General features: G+C 45.8%; 1 protein-coding gene across 2 annotated transcripts in view; it reads right to left on the bottom strand.

Moving 5' to 3' along the window:
* Nucleotides 1-13,892, bottom strand: part of Kdm3b (lysine demethylase 3B) — a 66,133-nt gene that overhangs the window by 22,874 nt on the left and 29,367 nt on the right. Inside the window, exons 7-11 of one of the 2 annotated variants that reach the window (XM_059245850.1) lie at nucleotides 12,157-12,756; nucleotides 7,015-8,263; nucleotides 6,077-6,278; nucleotides 2,453-2,667; nucleotides 1,393-1,545 (exon numbers count right to left, since the gene is read on the bottom strand). In XM_059245850.1, the coding sequence (XP_059101833.1) occupies nucleotides 1,393-1,545; nucleotides 2,453-2,667; nucleotides 6,077-6,278; nucleotides 7,015-8,263; nucleotides 12,157-12,756 (2,419 nt within the window). The remainder of the gene's footprint in view (nucleotides 1-1,392; nucleotides 1,546-2,452; nucleotides 2,668-6,076; nucleotides 6,279-7,014; nucleotides 8,264-12,156; nucleotides 12,757-13,892) is intronic. The other variant, XM_059245851.1, reaches the window with a different exon arrangement.

Below are 13,892 nucleotides of genomic sequence, written 5' to 3'. Positions count from 1 at the left end.
AATCAAATAGTTAAAAATAAATCTTTTTTTCCTCCTTTGAACAGGGTTTCCTGAAGCCCTGGCTCTCCTGGAATTCTTTATGTAGCCCAGGCTGGCCTCAAACTCAAAGAACCACCTGCCTCTGCCTCTACGTGCTGGGATTAAAGTCATGTGCCACTGTGCCTAGCTTTATAAATCTTTCTAAAAAAGAAAAAAAGGTGAATGTAGGTTGAGGATTTAGCTCAGGGTTAGAGACTTGCCTAAGGGAATAATCCTTCTTGATTTAAGGCTTCCCAAATAGGCTGAGTATTGGCAATGTTCTTTCTTTCTTTTCTCTTCTCTTCTCTTCTCTTTTCTTTTCTTTCTTCTGGAGTTGAGTACCGAACCCAGGGCCTTGCACTTGCTAGGCAAGCGCTCTACCACTGAGCTAAATCCCCAACCCTGAGTACTGGCAATTTTAAACGTTACAATGGGCTGGCATGATGGCTCGGCAAAGGATCTAAGTTTGGTTCCCATACAAGCCTGCTCAGAACCATCTATAACTCCAGCTCCAGGGGATCCCACACCTTCTTCTAGCCTCTGTGAAAACCTGCACCCACCTGTGCACATACCCCAAGACTAACACATAATTCAGAAAATTAAAAAATAATAAAACAAATCTTAAAAAAAAAAAGATGTTGAGCCGGGTGGTGGTAGCAAACGCCTTTAATCCCAGCCCTTGGGAGGCAGAGACAGGTGGATCTCTGTGAATTCCAGGCCAGCCTGGTCTACAGAGTGAATTCCAGGACAGCCAGGGCTGTTACACAGAGAAACCCTGTCTCAAATAAGAAAAAAAAAAGATGTTATGTGTGCTGTGGGATGGTCTGTATGGCAAATGTGTTGCTGATTAGTCAATAAATAAAACACTGATTGGCCGTTGGCTAGGCAGGAAGTATAGGCGGGACAAGGAGGAGAATAAAGCTGGGAAATGGAAGGCTGAGTAAGAGAGACACTGCCAGCCGCCATGATGAGAAACAGCATGTTAAGATGCCGGTAAGCCACGAGCCACGTGGCAAGGTATAGATTTATAGAAATGGATTAATTTAAGCTGTAAGAACAGTTAGCAAGAAGCCTGCCACGGCCATACAGTTTGTAAGCAATATAAGTCTCTATGTTTACTTGGTCGGGTCTGAGCAGCTGTGGGACTGGCAGGTGAGAGAGATTTGTCCTGACTGTGGGCCAGGCAGGAAAACTCTAGCTACATATGTGTCTCAAAAACAAACAAACAAAAAAACCTGTTATGACAAAGACAAAAGAAGCCAAGCATCTTAAAGAGGAGGCAGAAGCCCGTTCCTGTCTGACTCAATCGCCCAAGCTCATAAATATATGCCTACCAGTCATGTCTAGAACTGCCGAAGACACAGTGTTACTCACCACTCCGAGGACGGCTTTTCCTGAGCCGGTAACAGTCAAGGCAGACCCCAAATCCACACTTTCGACACACCCAGTGGATGTTGAAGAGGGTTGTCTCACACACGTCACACATCTCCCTCACTCCCCGCACAGCTCGCTTCCATGCCACTTTCTCTGGGGAGAGAAGAGCATTATTGGTAGTGGCTACTATGACCGATAGCGTCCGACCCCAGACTCACTGACTGGCACTCATGGCATCTTGTCCAGTGATAAAGATTGTAAAAATAAACAGGTTTGTGCTTCTATAATTCTAAGAGAAACAAATACACGGAACACTCAGTGTTGTTAGCGGGTTGTAATAACAGTAGAGAATAGGATAACCTCTTGTCTATATAAAATTAATGTTCCATGTTATCAGCTGACAGACAATAAAATTTTAGCTGGGTTGTGATTCCTACATTTTGAATGTGGAGGTGGGAAAATGGGAGTCCAAAGGCCAGTCTTAAATATATAACAAGTCTAAAGCCAGCCTGGGCTAGATGAGACCCTGTCTCAAAAAATGAAATAGGTAGTATAAAATCTTTAATTAGGGAGAACTTGACAAAAGAGAATTTTCCTCTTGAAATTTAAAGCATAAATTCCTAGTAGTGTCCTTTGGTTTGGGAACAGTATGCAGTACATTTGCATTGTCTCTCTATAATAATGATTCTTCTAGGTGAGAAATAAAGCACTAAACAGCGTCACGTCTCTCAACAAGCCATTGGTACTGATGCAATTTTGTTCACAGCAAACTGAAGCCAGGATGATGCAATCCCAAAGTGGTACCCAACGGTTCTTTGGCAGATGTACAACTAACAAGAACGGCATACTACGGAGGAGTTTCTGGTTTACTCATTGTCAGGACTCAAAGGATGGGATCTGGTAGGTACAGTTATGCTCTTGATTAGAGGCTGCTACAAAGAGGAGTCTTATCAGAAGAATTCATCCCTAGCAGATGCCTTCTCCTCCCAATCTTTCTCTTCAGTAAAGAAAATCAAGAGTGCAGGCAGGGCAGCTGGAAGCAGTCAGAAGGGCAACTTACGGTGTGGTTCCACCATCATCATGGCCTCCTTCTCAGACATTACAAGCTGGCAGAACTGGTCCCCAACATTGGCCAAGATGTATTTTGAGGTTTCTAGGTCTATTCCTTCTGCTAGGGAAGAAGAGGGAATCCACAGGTTCATGGCATCAGGGTCACTCTGCTGAGGGCTTAGAAATCCTTCTACGCGGAGTACCCCCTTTCGAGTGAAGACCAACCTAAGACAAAAGGGAGAGAAGTCAAGTACTATTGCCCCTTGGGAGCTGAGGGGAATGGTTAAAGGCCATACTCCCTAGTGCTCCATGTTGCTTACTCGCCTACCAAAGTCTGGTGGAAGTTCCTCATACGATACTGTACTTCACTACACGTTTTTGCATATTCTTTTAAGTCATCACCAGTAGGTTACTTGAAGTACTTAATACAATGTAATACTATAACAGTTACATATAACATCACTATAATGCTTGGTTTTACACTATAGTGTTTAAGGACTGGGGAGGGGCCATGAAGGGGTGGACACGACAGTGAGATGGACCAAAGGGGAAGGGCACTTCCTGTCAAACTGGACAGTCTGAGCTCCATTCCCAGCCACTTCTTCAAGTCATTCTCTGGCTGCCAAATACTGACCGTATGCGCGCATATGTGCATGCATACACACACACACACACACACACACACACACACACACACACACACACACCGGATCCCCCAGGACTGCAGTTACAGATGGTTGTAAGTTGTCATGTGTGTACTAAGAATCAAACATGGGTCCTCTCTTAAGAGCAGTCAGGGCTCTTAACCAGAGTCATCTCTCTAGCCACCCCCTCCCCTTGTCCCCCAAATAAGTAAATATAAAAACAGGATGGGAAAAACAAAGTTTCTACAGGGTTAGCATACATGTTACAAGTCTAGGTAAGTTTTCACTCTACTTATTTAAAGCTCTGTGTGTGGAACCAGCGCGGACAAACTGTATGTAGTTTTTGCTAGTAGAACGCTTACTAAGTCTCTATTCTTTAAAAAGCTCCCATTACACCATTAGAGTTGTCCTGAATTTTGCCATCCATCTGTTATGGACCTGCAACCATGCCACTAAATGTGACTAGGGAAAAAGCAGAGACAACTTCATCATCACACTTAAACTTAGATGGGCCCTTCTTATTGCCCAGCAGTCATGGTGGTCCATTGGTGCCCTCCTCTGCAAGACTCTAGTCTCATGCTTTCTTTTCACAGCTGCAATATTACCCTCTCCTTTACCTCTTACCATACAGAGAGTATCTCTAAGCTCCTCCCACCACCTCACCGCCAGAGCTTCCTGCAAACAGACCCAAGTTCTCCATCTGATGAGCCATTTTAAATATGCTCCCAATCAAGGTCAGCATCTCTATGTATATCCTATGCCTTTCCCCAACTCAAAGGTATTAAGTCCTCTAATTCTTTCTCTTTCAAGACAGGGCCCTCATGTAGTCCAGGCTGGCCTCAAATTTACTACATAATCAGTTCGAGCCTCAAGCTCTTGATCTTCCTACCTCCGCCTCCAGAGTGTTGGGATTACACACATGCATCAACATACCTTCAAGCACTTACCACATAAAAGCCAAGGCTCCTGGAATGGTCCTTTAAAACACGGACCCATCAGCTTTAGCTTACTTAGTTGGTAGAGTGCCGACCTAACTGCAGGAGGCCCTGGGTTCAGTCCTCAGCACCACTCAACAGGGCATGGTGTGACAGGCCTGTACTCCTAGCACTTAGGAGGCAGGCAGGAGTATCAGAGCTTAAGTTCATCCTCACCTTCAGAAGGAGCTCAAGGCTATCCTGGGGCACACGATAACCCACCTCCAAACAAGCAAGCAACAAGTAAAATACAGACCCATCCTGAATCCTCTGACCTCCATCTTCTCTGTCCTTTGCTCATCCTAGTATCCACCCTAGTTTCATCAGCAATGGTACAACCTCAAGGATGAACTTGCTTCCACATATCGTAGTTCAAATAGTTTGCCTCTCTTGGGCTAGGCATGGTGGTATGCATAGTTTTTCTTTTTGAAACAGGGTTTCTTTGTGTACCTTGGTTGTTCTGGAACCCTCTGTAGCCTAGGCTGGCCTTGAACTCAATGATCCACCTGCCTCTGCCTCCCAATAGCTGGGATTAAAGGTGTGGGCCACCACTGCCTGACTAGTGGTGGTGTGCATCTTTAACCCCAGTACTCAGGAGAAAGAGGCAGGTAGAGCTCTTATGAGTTCAGGACCAGCGAGGGCTAACAGTAAGATCCTGTTTCAAACAAACAAAGAAACAAGCCTCTCTAGCCTCCCCCAAAATGTCAACTATCTTTTTGTTGATTTTAAGCCTCAGATGACCAGATTTCTTTTTTATATATAACATATTTTTAAAGATTTATTTTTGCTGGGCAGTGGTGGAGTATGACTTTAATCCCAGCCCTCGGGAGGCAGAGGCAGGCAGAGTCTCTGAGTCTGAGGCCAGCCTGGTCTACAGAGTGAGTTCTAGGACAGCCAAGGCTACACAAAGAGAAACCCTGTCTTGAAAACAAACAAAAGAACTATTTTCATCTTTTTTTACTTTTATTTCATATTCATTGGTGTTTTGCCTGCATGTATGTCTGTGTAGGGGAGGTGGATCCTCTGGAAATGGAGTTACAGACAGCTGTGAGCTGCCATGTGGGTGCTGAGAATTGAGCCCAGGTCCTCTGGAAGAGCAGCCAGGGCTCTTAACCTCTACTGAGCCCTCTCTCCAGGCCAAGACTTATTTTCATCTTTAGCATATGTGCATCTGTGTGACTGGAGGCCAGGTGTGTGCAGGTCCCTTGAAGTAGGGGCTAGAGCGTTAGGAGGCGCCCGACAAGGGTGCTGGGAACCACATGTGGCTGCTCTAGCCCTGTGACAGAATGCTTTGTTTTTAAACTTCTTCCTCTTCTCCAAACCACAGAGCTGGAATTGGGGCTTTCTTTGCTCCTGAATCCACAGGGGGAAAATGGTTGACACAAAAAGGGCCTGATAGATAAAGGAATTCATGCCAAACCAATGAACAATTTATATTTCTTTACCTGATCTTAGTCAAAAAAGGCTGAGAAATGGATTTCTTTATCCAATAAGTAAAGACTCTTAGTCAAGTGTCATGCCAGCACTTGGATGGCTGAGGGCAGACTGAGTCACTAGTTCAAAACCACACTGAAGACACAAGAAAGACCCTGTTCCCCAAACCAAGCCAAGAGAAAAATAAAGGAAAAACGAAGCTTCACTCTATCTCCCAATCTTCCCCCATCTCTCAGGTTACTCTACCACTAAAGGGCGGCAGGTGGTCAGGCGGGTCTGTAATATGAACTGAGTTCTGCTTACACCACCAACTTCAAATGGACCCGACTTGAGAATAACTCCAGGAACAGCACAGGGTCACAGCTGAACTGTTCAACTCCATTCTCTAAGGACAAAGTCACACGATATTTCATAACCCCACTGGGTGACCGACCACTCTGACAGCCTCCACAGACTCTGCGAGCGAAGGTGAAGGAGAGTGAGAAGGACGGCAAGACACCTTTGTGGATCCCGGGAAGAGAGGCTGGGAGGCACTGCAAACTAATGGGAACTGGGCACGAGGCAGGTAGAGCAGCCTGGTACCTCCGGAAGTGGAAGAAGCGGCAGGCTACGGTGGAGTCGTCCTGCTCCTGCTCCTTGAACTTGCGGTACCTCTCCAGGCGGCACTCCCGACACTTGTGCAGGTGAGGGGCCACGTTGATGCAGGAGCCGTCCTGCAGGAAGGGCTCTCCAGACTGCTTCAGCTTCTTCACCTTACTCACGTCTTTCAGCACCGACTGGCCAACTGGGGGAAGGAGAAAAGGCTCTCACAGGAGGTATAGGTAAGGTCCACTAACCATCCTCTTAGAGACACGTCATCATTCCTGCCCTGAGCTGTCCCACTGTACTCCTGAGGGATGAAACAGACAGAAAGAGAAGCAACAAGGCTTCAGCTGGGAACTAGAGCCACAGAGAACCTGTATCAAGAAACTCAGAAGTGGAAACACTGGGTCTGGGCGTGAGAAAGCCCACAGGGAGAGAGAAGGCAGCCACCACCTGAAGCTGGGCTCCCAAAGTCTGTCAATCCCCGAAGGAAAGGGCAGCTTTTACCACTAGACTCTCCACAATATCCTGTCGTAGTTACTGGACTCTGGTAGGAGGTAAGTGTCTTGAGGGAGAAGAAACTGAGGCTGTGAATCTCTTTGCTTCATCAAATCTACAAAAGGGTGCTATGGGATCGGTGACTATCTCTTCGTAGCTCCCTGAAGTAATTTAAAGATGGTCTAAAGTGAAGTAGAAACGAATGGGATATACACAGAAACTTAGTTCCTACTGTAAAGAAAAGACCGATAAGATCAAGAATTTTCTCTGTGGCCAGAAAACCCTAACAGTGAGAACACAGAAAACAATGGTGCCCTGCACCAGGTTTGATGAGGGGACTCTGTCAAGCCCTTTCGGCTCTGGAATGCTAGAGATTACGGATTTTCCATCAGATCATTTGCCGTTAGTGCAAAGCCCGGCTACGGCCCCAGCAGGTTCACCTTTCAAGGGAGCAGTCCGAGGCCGGCCCTTGGGGGCCTGCTTCCCTTTGCCCTTGCCCAGCAGCAGCTCGGCACTGCGTTCCCCGTCGGGGCCCAGCTTCCCCATCAGGTGCTCTGGAATCCCCTTCAGGCCACTCTTGGCCTGCAGCTGCTCCTCTGAGTCGCTCAGATCGGAGAGGTCACTGTTGGTGCTGGAGTCCGAGTCCTGTCTGCAAGCCAAGCTTCGTTCATCCAATGAGAATCTCCTTACGGCTTCAAAAGGAGCTCTGTTCTCCGGGGAAAAGTCTGCTGCGGAGGGCAGAAAGCTGCCTGAGTGCCTGCCAAAGACGTTACTGAAGGTTTTGAGGAGAGGGTTGTCCTGCTGGCCAGGCCCCACAGTTGGCCTCTCCTCTGTGGGGCTGGAGGAGAGAGTAGGCATCTCGATGGGTTGGCTGAGGCTGCTGGGGGGTGAGCTGGAGCGGCCATTCCCCATGGCAGAGAGGCTTGGGCCCCCAGTGCTGAGAGCTGAGCCTAGAACACCAGACACCAGCTTGGAGGAGTCAGTTGTAATAAAGAGGGTTTTTTTCTTTGCTAAAGATGCAGAATCTGCAGAGGAGTGAGACTCGGGCCAGCTGGGTGTCGCCTTTGAGGTGACAACGGTAGCGGAGGAAGAGCTACCTGATGCCTGAGACGCGAAGCTGCTGAAAGGGCTGTGCTCGACTTTCTCCACAAACGCCAGGAAAGGGTTAGAAGGTTCTTCTCGGGATAGTTTGGGGGGCTGTAAAAATAGATTTTCATGACTCTCTGGGGTGCGGGTGTTTAGGAGACTCCGTGGGAAGGCTGGAGTGAGGGTGGGCATAGACTCTGCAGGCACTTTTCGGTCCACAGAGCTGCCAGCCTTGGGACCTGGCTTAGTGTCTGCCCCAAGAGCAGACCTGCCTTTACACAGGCCTGAGCTCAGGCTCTCAAGGCTTTGTTTGAAGGAGTCCCTGCTGGAGGAATCCTCAGCCACACTCTCTGAAACCGTGCTGAAGTAGTTACTGCTGGGTAAATTTTGGGACATGCACTGAAAAAACAAGTTCTTGGAGAGCTCTGAGTCCTTCGGAGACTCTGATGCAGAGCTACAGCTGAAGGAGAAGCCCAGAGGCTTGTTCTCTGTGGCTAACACCCCGTTGGACTGGCTCCTCCCACTTCCAAACGGCTGCGGCTGTGACAAACTTGGGAGAGACGCTCCAAACCCAGGAGAGGTCAGACTAGAGCTTCTTGAACTCTGGAAGGAAGAGTGTAGATCCAGTTAGGGATGCTGGCCACAACCTACTCATCTGTCCTTGTCATAGCTACCGGTACAGCAACATTCCCAGAAGCCAATCAACTCCTCCCTCCTGCATTTCATGAACCTGTTCTTAGAACTGAATTTCACCGGCACGAGAAGGGGGAAACTGGCCACAGACCACAGAAGTCATCTTTACTTTAGCAAGGTGAGCCAGAGATGGCAGGATGTCACCCAATCTGCTACTCAACTGGTCACTGTCTAGCTGGAAGGCGGTGTGATGCGAGGTAGTCTTAGGAGCTACAGTAGTTGGAAGGAGGTCCCATTAAGGAACTGGGAGAAAGGGTTCCTGAACAGTCCATTCTTACTTTGTTATGAAATCAATCTACTTCCTAAATGCCCTCTTACAGAAAGGCATTGCTTTGCTTTGCTTTCTGAGACATGGTCTCATGTAGCCCAGGCTGGCCTCAAACTCCCTATGTAGTCCAGAATGACCTTGAACTTCTGATCTTCCTGCCTCTACTTAACAAATGCTGAGGTTACAGGACAGGCCAGGACCAATAAGCTATACAGCCCTCTTAACAGTTTTATTTACTTAAGCTGTTGTAAATAGCCCACATTACAAAGTTATTTCACTTTCATTACAACTCCCTGTACATTAAAGAATTTATTAATTTTAAATTTCATAAAATGAATCTTTTTGGAAACCAGCCACCTACTTACAGGTTCACATCAACTTAATTAATATTTTGAGACAGGGTCTATGTAGTCCTGGCTGGCCTGGAACTCTATGTACACAAGGCTGGCCTTGAACTCCCAGAGCTCCCTGTGTCTGCCTTTCTAGTGCTGGTATTTGGAATGTGCACCACACACCCTGCTCATGTCAACTTAAACTGAACAGATGCCTCAACTAATACTAAAGATTCTCTAACTCACATGAGGCAATTTACTGAGACCTTTTGCAATTAAGGCTCCCCAAATGAAAATGTGTATATTGAAATGTATGCGAAACACAAACATTTAGGATAACAAACTAAAGAATGAAAGAAACATTTTGACATTTCTTCCTTAACTTTGAAAATGCTTAACTTCCATATGTGAATGACTACAGGACATTTTCATGTGCATTAGGCACCCAGACCCAATATACATAAACAGACACACTCATAGGAGCCCTTTCTTATTATTGGTTTAATTTAGTAATACTTAGATCCTAGCACCTGGCTTGCAAATCATGTACTACTAAAAAGAGAATGATTACCTAAAATTCACTTTAAAATATTGAAAATAAAATTACTCCATAACTGAAATATGGTGGATTCTTTTGGTTTGAGGAAAATTTCCAGAACTAGCAATGGTCCCAGCTTTCTAACACTGTGAGTGTACTAAACACCACAGAACTATACACTTTAATGGTTACAATGGTAAATTTTCTTCAGAATAGCAAAGAAGCCTAAAATACCAATAGCTTGTCTTCAGCTGATATTTGCTACCAAGACCGCTTTAGGAGATTTTAGAGTTAAAAAGTTCAAGTGTGTTTTCTTTCCACTAACCACACAAGTACTGACACACCCCTACGTGCATGGAAGAGAGCAGAGGCTGACAGTCCCAGGCTCTCCAGCTGTTTTACTAGCAGCATCTGGCCAGAAGCCTGACAGCTGCAGGACTGTAAGGAACTCTAAGTAGCTCATACTTCACTGCTGAAGCAAACAGCACATGAGTGACAGTAATTCGGCTGCTCTTCCTTCAGATGATTAAATTCCAAACCCTTGTCTTAGAGGAAAGTGATGAAAAGTGTTCCAACTCAGTTTTTAGGAGAAATTTCTTGGTGGCTGCTCAGTTTCTCTATCTCAGATTAAGCAACTGTAATGGAAACATTCATGGCTATACTTGGATTCTAAAAGGCAGGATGAAACATTAATAAAGCGCTTGACAGTCCAGAAATTCTCCAAGCCATCTGACTTTTTTGTAGGGTGAAGTGAGGGTGGGGAGGACTAGGGATTGAACCTACCTGGACTGTAAGACACTAGGCAAGTGTTCTACCAATGAACTATATCCCTAGCCCTCCAACCCATTCAAAGAAATACCCTTTAAACTCACATTACTTACATTTATTCAGCTTTTCTACTTCAAGAAGAGAAGCATTTTGTAGCACATAAAATTTGTTTTATAAGCCCATTTACACTCATGCTAACTTTGACACAGTGTTAATTTGAAATAACTTAGGCACTATGACAACTTATCTCCACTAGAAATCCACGTAAGAGCCAGCTGGTTCTTTTGCTAACACTGGTTACTAACAGAGAACAACTATAAACAGTATTACATTTACAGGCCTTCTCTTCTGTCTGGGCTTTTCATCTCCCTCCCTATCCTTGAATATTAAGGATTTAAACATTTCACTTGCTAGGAAAGGGAAGAGGTCAACTGAAATCGATAAGCCACAGGTTTTCAGTGTGGCTTTCTGTAGTGCCAGAGACTGAAGCCTGGATCCTACACCTAACAGTCCAGTGCTCTCTCACTGAGCTACACCCTCAACCAAAGGCCATTTTTACCTGGCATTCCTATACTTGAAACGATCCCATTTTATTTAGTAGGTGAGCTCCTCCAAATAGGGATTTCTCTTTTTAGACAGGGTTGCATGTAGCCCAGGCTGGCCTCAAGCTCTTTAGGTAGCTGAGAATAACCCTGAACTTTCTGACCTTGCTACCTCCAAAGTGCCATGACTATAGGAGTCATAACTTCCATGCCTGGTTTTCATATATAATATACAGTACTTAGCACACAGCAGTTTTCTATATATAATTTTTTGTTTGGGTTTTCTTTTAACTTTGTAACAAAGTCTTACATTGCCCAGGCTAACTGTCTTAGACTCCTGGTTCAAATGAACCCTCCTCAGTTTCCTTAGTACCTGAGACAACAGGAACACGACACCATATCCAACTTTTATATTTGTTTTGTTTTTTAAAGACTTACTTATTTTTATTTGATGTCTGAGTGTTTTGCCTGCCTGCATGTCTGTCAGTATACCACACACAGAGGCTTGCAGAGGCCAGAAGGTATCAGATCCCCTGGAACCAGAATTAGTCAGTTATGAGCCACTGTGTGGGTCCTGGGGATTGAAACCCGGTCCTCTGCAAGAGCAGCCAGTACTCTTAACTGCTGAGCCAGTTCTCTAGCCCCCAACTTTTTATATTTTTTATTTTTATTTTTTTCTTTCATTTTTTTAAAAGTCAAGGATTTCATATTTTAGTATGAGTTTACAGCCCATTTGAAAGAAAAATGTGACTAACATCATAAATTATACTTTGGTGACCAAACTTGGTCAAAGACCATGTAAAACTAATTTTTATGTTGTCCATTTAGCCCATATATAATGATATACAGTCAACTGGATATACTGTGACTAAATCCATCAGATTGTACAGTACTACTCTTTAAACAGCCGTATCAAACAATAGCAACAAGCCCCCCACCCCCACCCCCAGGGAAACTACCACAGAAACAGAACTGAAGACAGGGTTAGAGCAGCTCGTACGCACAGCTTCATGATGGGGTTCACTATCATCAACACTACAGTTCATGAACTTTGCCTCTCAGAGTCCTAGGAACAGATAACTGAGAAAGAGACTCCCCCACCAGATCTTTTCCACATCTCATTCAATTGAATTGTCTTTTGGTTTTTAATTAGCTCAGCTGTTCAGATGACTTTTAAGAGCTGATAAAGTTATTAAAAAATACACATTTGCCAAATGAGCAGAGTAAAATTTAAATCCGTATCAGAAATCTTCCTTCCTTGGGGCATTTGAGATGCCTTTCAATGTGTTTATTAACAATGAAGGAGGGTGGAAGAGTTAACGCAAATCTGCCAGGTCTGCCCTGAAACCACTCACCTCTCCTGAGGCCTGCGACCAGCTGCCTTTCTGTCTGTCCGGCCCAGTCCCTGATGCAAGGCCAGTGTCTGAGATCCTCACCGTAGTTGGGGTGGAGCTGGCGGTGGTGACTACAGCTGCTGAAGCCACCATGCCTTGGCTAACTTGTTCCAGTGTCTTTCCTGCCTCTTTGTTTTCAGCTCCACCCACCTCTGGGGCCAAAGGTGTCTGACCTGTGGCTGGAGAATATGGAGTGAAAGGTGCAGGCACGTCCCCACCTACGGGCTCATCCTGCACCACCAGAGTCCTGCCGTTTTCTTTGGTGTAAGTGGCAAAGCGGATGTTGCGGTTAATCTGGGGAACAAATGTAGACGGTGGCCGCTTGGCTCTTTGCTCCAGCCCTGGCTCTCCACTGGCATTACCTCCTTTCCAGGGCCCTCGGCTTGCCTCACCTCCATCACTCCCATTACTGTCTACTTCACCCCTGTCTCCTTTTAATTTCTTTGTAGCAGGGTCACACCCAGAGTCCGAAGCACTTTTCCTCCTCCGGCCATCTCTCCCCTCTATGCTCTCTCTCTTCTTCTTTCCTTTGGAAGATTTTACTGCTTTTATGGTACCCCCCTACAAAACAAAATTCAAAAGAGGTTTATTGTGAGGGGTCTTCCATCCTGTGAAAACCATCAGCCGTCAGTGCTTTCCCATCCCTAGAAGCAGATAAGGCAGGCACACTTCTGATGCCAGCTCTAAGACATCGGGAAAACTCCAGTCCTCTGGTGGCTCACTCTGTAGATACACACATTTAAGACAGTAGCTACTAGAGGTTACTTTCCTTGGTAAATGCCTGCAGTAAGATATACTACTTCACAGCAGATTTTTTTGAAAAAAAATTTTTTTTGAGCATTTCAACAATTTGTGGAATTTCTGCTACAAAACAAATTGTCAGAGCTAAGCTGGGAGCATATTTGTCCAATAAAGAAATAATGATGGCATATTTATCTCCCTGAGGTTCTTTTTTTTTAATTTTCATGTATGTGTGTATGTGTGCCATGTGTCTTCCATATGTGTGCAGGTACCCTCAAAGGCCAGGAGTGGAGGTAGGATCCCCTGGTGCTGGAGTTACAGGCAGTTGTAACCTGCCTCATCTGGGTTCTAGTTGCTAAATACCAGTTCTCTGAAAGAGCAGCCAGTGCTCTGAACTGCTGAACCATCTCTCTAGCATCCCTTCAAAAGAATTTTTCAGACAGGAGCTGGTGGCGCTCGCCTTTAATCCCCCAGCACTGGGGAGGCAGAGGCAGGCGGATCTCTGTGATTCTGAGGCCAGCCTGGTTTACAAAGAGAGTTCCAGGACAGCCAGACCTGTTACATACAGAAACCCTGTCTCAAAAAAACCAATTAAAAGAAAAAAAAGGTTGGGCCAGGGTGGTGGTGGTGGTGGCAGCTGGAGAGAGGACTCAGTGGATAAGAGTGGGCTGCTCATCTAGAGGACTTGGAGTTGACCCCCACCCCCATATGGCGGCAGCTCTCAACCACCTGCAACTCTACTTCCAAGGGATCCGATGAACTCTTCTGACATTCAGGGGCACCAGGCATGCTCAGGTGCACAGGGATACATGCAGGCAAAAACATCCATTCACATAGGATGAATACTGTTTTTAAAAAGTTAAAAAATTGCCGGGCGGTGGTGGCGCACGCCTTTAATCCCAGCACTCGGGAGGCAGAGCCAGGTGGATCTCTGTGAGTTCGAGGCCAGCCTGGGC

Source organism: Peromyscus eremicus, chromosome 19 (genome assembly GCF_949786415.1).
Source record: "Peromyscus eremicus chromosome 19, PerEre_H2_v1, whole genome shotgun sequence".
Classification (NCBI taxonomy): domain Eukaryota; kingdom Metazoa; phylum Chordata; class Mammalia; order Rodentia; family Cricetidae; genus Peromyscus; species Peromyscus eremicus.
The sequence above is the reverse complement of the archived record's forward strand: the minus strand, read 5'-3'. Positions and strand labels throughout refer to the sequence as shown.